The sequence below is a fragment of the Kryptolebias marmoratus genome, linkage group LG15, assembly GCF_001649575.2.
Source record: "Kryptolebias marmoratus isolate JLee-2015 linkage group LG15, ASM164957v2, whole genome shotgun sequence".
NCBI lineage: Eukaryota > Metazoa > Chordata > Actinopteri > Cyprinodontiformes > Rivulidae > Kryptolebias > Kryptolebias marmoratus.
In genome coordinates, this window is record NC_051444.1 from 131,320 (window position 1) to 137,408 (window position 6,089).

The 6,089-nt window shown below is 39.6% G+C and overlaps 1 protein-coding gene across 3 annotated transcripts in view; it reads left to right on the plus strand.

Annotated features, from left to right (window-relative positions):
• Positions 1 to 6,089, plus strand: part of fah (fumarylacetoacetate hydrolase (fumarylacetoacetase)) — a 29,104-nt gene that overhangs the window by 19,098 nt on the left and 3,917 nt on the right. For all 3 annotated transcript variants that reach the window (XR_005234113.1, XM_017440253.3, XM_025002537.2), the window contains 8 exons: positions 389 to 438; positions 1,991 to 2,081; positions 2,163 to 2,260; positions 2,405 to 2,457; positions 2,549 to 2,648; positions 3,202 to 3,332; positions 4,116 to 4,191; positions 5,878 to 5,924. Coding sequence is in view for 2 of the 3 variants with exons in the window: in XM_017440253.3 (XP_017295742.1) it covers positions 389 to 438; positions 1,991 to 2,081; positions 2,163 to 2,260; positions 2,405 to 2,457; positions 2,549 to 2,648; positions 3,202 to 3,332; positions 4,116 to 4,191; positions 5,878 to 5,924 (646 nt within the window). In the remaining variant the exon portion in view is untranslated. The remainder of the gene's footprint in view (positions 1 to 388; positions 439 to 1,990; positions 2,082 to 2,162; positions 2,261 to 2,404; positions 2,458 to 2,548; positions 2,649 to 3,201; positions 3,333 to 4,115; positions 4,192 to 5,877; positions 5,925 to 6,089) is intronic.

Consider the following 6,089-nt stretch of genomic DNA (forward strand, 5'->3'; position numbering starts at 1 on the left):
CTTCATCAGGACAGGGTGGGACAGCAGAGTTAACCAACCACTTCATCAGGACAGGGTGGGACAGCAGAGTTAACAAACCACTGGGACACCCTGCTTCCAGGGAAGAACTAGACTTACTCAAAGAGCACAAACTTCCACCAAGGCCATAAACAGTCTGATCTGCATCACCACAAAAATTTAAATAATTGTTTCTTGTGACAACCTCAACATTTTCTGAAAATTTTGTCACAGTTAGTTCAGTGGGGTTTTTTTTGTATAATCTTGCGAACAAACAAATCAACACTACTGAAAATAAAGCCTGCTTGGAGGAGGTAACAATGAAGTTTAGTTCTATCTTTAAACCTCCAGTCATTTTTTGACACTAATAACTCTTTTCTTTGTTTTTTAGAGCTTTTGTCCATCAAAGTGCAGCCACCATGCACCTTCCTGCTGACATCGGTGAGATTCTATTATGTTATGGTGCTGACATTTGTGGTAAGGTGTGTTGTATCACTTCCTCTTTCATTTGCTGGTAGCTGGAGTAATTTGGTATTTGTTGCTCAAGGAATCTTTTGATTTACTGGATTTATCTGAGTTTCACACAGTTCTACGTTCTAGTACACAAAGAAATAGGGATTTTTTACTAACGCATTTTGCTTGAGGCACCTTTTGTCTTCTTGGTTTTACCTGTGTTTTTAGGATCTGCTAGCTTAAGCCAGCATAAATTTAGCATGGCTTCTTGTTCTGTCATGGCTTTTTCTGACCTCATTTTCTGTATTGGATGTTTAGTAACAGCATTCCTCTGCCTCCTTTCAAGGTGTGTGTAATAAATGTAGTCTTATGGTAGCTTTGGAGGAGAGGCTGTCTGAACTGGAAGCTCAACTCTTGCAAAAAGCCATCAACCAGCCCGGTCCCTTTAGGCAGCACGGATCCACTGAGAGGAACTCCTGTTAGCGGTCCAATGCAGACCAAGCTCTGACACCGGTCATACAGGGACCTAACAGCCCGTATCAAAGGGCCCGGTACCCCATACTCCCGGAGTACCGCGGCATTAATTTGGCCTCCAGTTCTAATGTAAAGAACATTGGTGTTATTTTGGATCAGGATGTCTTTTAACCCCACATTAAAAATGTTACCAGGTCTGCCATCCTCCACCTGAACAATATCACTAAAATTAGAAACATCTCGTCTCAAAATGATGCAGAAAAACTGCATTTATCACGTCTAGGCTGGACTATTGTAATTCTCTATTATCTGGGTGTCATAGAACCTCTTTAAAAAGTCTAAAGTTGATCCAAAATGCTGCTGCAAGAGTTCTGATGAGAGTTAGGAGATCAGATTTCTCCAGTTTTAGCTTCTTTCTATTGGCTTCCTGTCAAAATCAGGAGAGGATTTCAAAATCTTACTCGTAACATCCAAAGGTCTCAAAAACCCAGATCCATCTGATATTAAAGATCTTATTGCTCCATAGTTTCCTAACAGAGCACTTCGCTCTCAGACTGCAGGTTTCCTTGTGGTTCCTAGAGGTTCTAAAAGTAGAATGGGAGGCAGAGCCCTGGAATCCTTCCGTGTGTTGAGTTAAAATATAGAATATTGCTGCCAAACAATGCAGAATCAAATAAACCAGAACACTGGTTGTTTAATGAAAGCATGAAACAGGATCAATAAAACCAAATGATGGGATCAATGTTTTAGAGCAGGGATGTCAAACTCCACTCCTCAAGAGCCACTGTTCTGGAAGTTTTAATTTTTTCTGCTTCAACACACCTGATTTAAATTGTTTAATTACCTCCTCACCAAATCATCAAGTTTTCCAGAAGCACGTCCACAAGTCATTCATTTAAACCAGATGTTTTAAAGCAAGAACACATCCAAAACATGCAGGACGGCGACCCCTGAGGAATGGAGATTGACGTGTTTTAGAGAAAATGTGATGATGTGAGCAGCAGGGGGCGCTATTCACCACCATATCAGATGTTTGCTGATTCAGAAACTCTTCTCTGTTTCTCAGGTGATTACACAGATTTCTACTCATCCAAAGATCATGCCACAAACGTGGGCATCATGTTCAGAGGGAAGGACAATGCCTTGATGCCAAACTGGTACAGAACCAACATCCATACATGTAGCTGTAAAAGAACATACTGACCAGAACTAACGTCCACATTTCTTGTGTTTTGCAGGTTGAGGCTCCCAGTTGGGTACCATGGTCGAGCATCATCGGTGGTTGTTTCTGGAACCCCCCTTCACCGCCCCTTGGGTCAGATGAGACCTGATCAAAGTAAAGTCCTGCTGAGCTCATTTTGTTATTCGCTTTCATTTTTGCCATCACGTAGATGTTTCTTCGTAGATGATGCTGTTGTCCTTTGACTGCAGAGTTTCAGCTGTTTCATCTTAAAGTAATTGAATTTGCTTGTACCCTCAGCCAAGCCTCCGATTTTCGGACCATGTAAGCAGCTGGACTTTGAGCTGGAGATGGTGATTACTGTTGTTTCTGAATTCTTCTGTCAGTCTGCATATAAACATCTATTATGCTACAGTCCCAGCTGCTTTGTGTTTTTGTGTTCAGGCGTTTTTTGTTGGGGGTGGAAACCAGCTGGGGGAGCCCATCACCATTGACAGGGCCCATGAACACATCTTTGGGATGGTCCTCATGAATGACTGGAGTGGTAAGAGTCTCAAGAGAACTTTTTTTATGCCTTCTTACTCGGTGTCAATCAGCACAAACCTGTCTGTCTCAATGTGTGTGTGTGTGTGTCATACACTCTGGTGGGAACATTTTAAATATAGTTTAGTTTCAGTAATATACCTGTGAGTCCTGCAGCTCAAATAGAGGGAACAAGCTGTTTAGTTGCTTCTACTTTAGCAATGCTAATGCAGTTATAACGGTGCTCAGGTTGCTCAACCAATAAATGTACAATCATAATCCTTTACATAATCTGAGAGTGTTTCTTGAGCTCCAACTCAGCATCAGGAGCTAAAAAGACCTGATAAACATGGTTATAACGACTAAACCACCAGAGAAGCCCTGTAGTCTGACTCGACCCAGTCAGTCTCACAGGATAGACAGGTGGACTCACGTGCGTCCTGTTCTGTGATTTCCTCCTGAAACATTTTCTATAACAACATAAACAGAATATATTGAAAGTATGTTTTTATAATTTAATGACTAACGAACTGAGCTGTGATTTTCTCACAAAAAAAGTTGTTTTTTATTTTCAGCCAGAGATATTCAAGCCTGGGAGTATGTTCCTCTCGGACCATTCCTAGGAAAGAACTTTGGGACCACCATCTCACCCTGGGTGGTACCAATGGAGGCACTTTTACCTTTTGCAGAACCAAACTCCATCCAGGTAAATACTTCAGTGAGTCCGTACAAGAGTCCAAAAATATTTAGTTTCAACTCAGCAGCTAAGAAAAGACTTCTTTCGGACTAAAACTTCCAACAAATTGATGGTCAAGTTCAAAAAAGGAAGGTTCTGATGTTCCAACAGAGTGAAATCTCATGTCAAGCAAGAACAAAATGATAACTTTCTCTAGGTTCTACAAAGTGTTTTACAATATGTTTCTTGTTAACTTTTCATACACACATACATAAAACACACACATCCCATTCATCTCTAAAATTCAATATATATATAAAAAGCTGTTTATACGCTTGTTTATAATATTAAATTAATATGTAACTAGAAGCACTCAGAGAGCGCAAACCTCCCCGCATGATTAAAAATAGTGCGATATGACCTTAAATTAATCATGATCACCGTTGACCCAGGAAGTGTCCAGCTGTGAAGTTTGACATTCTTATGTAATTTAATCCCTTGTTCCTTGTACCATGTTTGACGTTTCCTGAAAATTTCATGAAACTTAATTTTGAAAAATCTTGTACACAGACAGACAGACAGATTCCACCAAAAACATAACCTTCTTGGCGGAGGTAATAAATTAAAATGTAATAGATTTACAACTCCTGTGACCCTGTTGATGGTTTTAAATGTGTTTACAACATTAAATATAACTTTAATTACATAAAGAAACAGAACAATATTCATGTTGGATCTCCACACAAACCACAGTTTTATAAAGTTCCTCTGATCCAAAGTTTAATCTTCTTCTTATTTGATGTGTATCTCCAGGATCCAGAACCTCTCCCGTACCTGCAGCATCAGGATCCATACACATTTAACATCAACCTGTTTGTGTCTTTAAAAGGTACCTTACCCAATCTACCTGCCATCAACACAGACCTACACCCACACAGATAGTGTCTTTTTCTGAATATGTTGGTCAGAGATTGCACAAACCAGCCAAAAGGACAGAAAATTTGTACAAATATTTTACAATTTATTTACAAAAATCACAATTTTTCCAATCCATGGGACAAGTTCAAACTTAAAACAGTCAAAGGAACTGCCTTTGACTGTTTTAAGTTTGATCTTCTCCCCTCAACATGGAGCAAAGTGGAGTGTTTTGCTGCAGATTCTGCAAGTAGGGTGCCCTTTGCCCCATACCCAACCATGCAAAACTAACTCCTTTCTCCCCTTGCCCTTTCTAAGTTGTGGACAATCATCCAATGAGTGCCTGTAGGAGTAATACATATAAATCAAATCCCCCTATTTAGTTGAAACATTGCCAGTTGCATTCAGTTTGTTAGTAACCTTAATTGTTGTAGCAGACATATTTTTTCTTGGCTCCCTTCCTTTGCTGGGTTTTAATAAGAGTCTTCGAGCCGGCCTTTAAAATCCTGAATAGGTAAATCCTGAATATCACACAAATAGGATGACAAAGAATTTTAGCTTCATGTTCAGTGAAAGTAACAAGATCTGTAAACATTGTTTTGTGTACTTCATGAGAAACAATCCTCCATCTTTCCCCTAGCTTAAACGGCATCTTAGATTCTATAACTCTCGTTGTAGTTGGTGTGTCCATTTCATTCATGCCATCCAGCTCTCTCATGTTACAACAACCTCATAAAAACAAGGAGTAAGTTTTTAATGCCTTTGCATCCTCAGATTTAATTGGAGACCAGTCCAGAGCTATTTCAGTGAAGGCAGCAGCAATCTGAAACTTATTTCCAAAGAGTTTTTTCACTAATACATATATTTGTATTCAGGATCCATGTGTTCACAGGTTCATATAACTTCCCTTGGCTGACCTCAAAGGAACTGATCCAAAAAGTAGAAACTGTCAAGTTTACTGGTTCAATCAGTTAACCTCCTGTTTTCACCTGGTTCCTCTGATCAGCATCCGTCTTCCTTTCTGACAACGCTGATGGATACAGGTGTTCCATTGCTGCTTATGGCACCACACTCGCTTCCTAGGTAGTTTTTTGACTAATTGTAAGTGATTCCCTGTATTTCACTGGTACAACCAGCTTAGGGTTTGACTTGTCATTGACAGACTTGCCTTTATTTGTTTCTTTAAGTTTATTTATCTCTAAAGTTTTTCACATTTGGATCTAACATTAGTGAGTGTGTGTGCAGTCAAAATATTATATGCCTTCTAGGCTGTGCACCAGCTCTCAACACCACCTCAATATATCCACTCCAGATAATTATCATGAACCACCGACAAACAGGTGTGTGTAATTAAAACAATGAAATGATCTTTACAGTGCTAAATGGTAGCATATGAAAATAAAATACATAAACAATGTCCAGACATGGCACAACCCATATAAGCCCTAATTAATCAGATCTGATACAGCTGACTAAAGTTTCAAGTCGTTAATCATTTTCACATGAATATTTAAAAAGAACAAATGTGACAAACAAAATACAAAAGTTAGTACGACAACCTTTGTTCACAGTCTGGCTGCAGGTTCTGCTGTCATCATTTTACATTCTGATTAATGTGTGTCCACCTGCTAACATTTGTTTTTCTTTTTTGTCCTGAAAGGACAAGACATGAACAAAGACGTGAACATCTGCAAATCAAATTTTCGGGTAAGAAGCATTGTTGAAACAGAACCTCAGAAAGAACCTCGTCTATTTGATATTTATAGAGAACTTGTTCTAACCAAGACACATCCTCAGTCTCTGTGGGTCTGGGTCGGGTCTCTGTGGGTCCGGGTCAGGTCTCTGTGGGTCCGGGTCAGGTCTCTGTGGGTC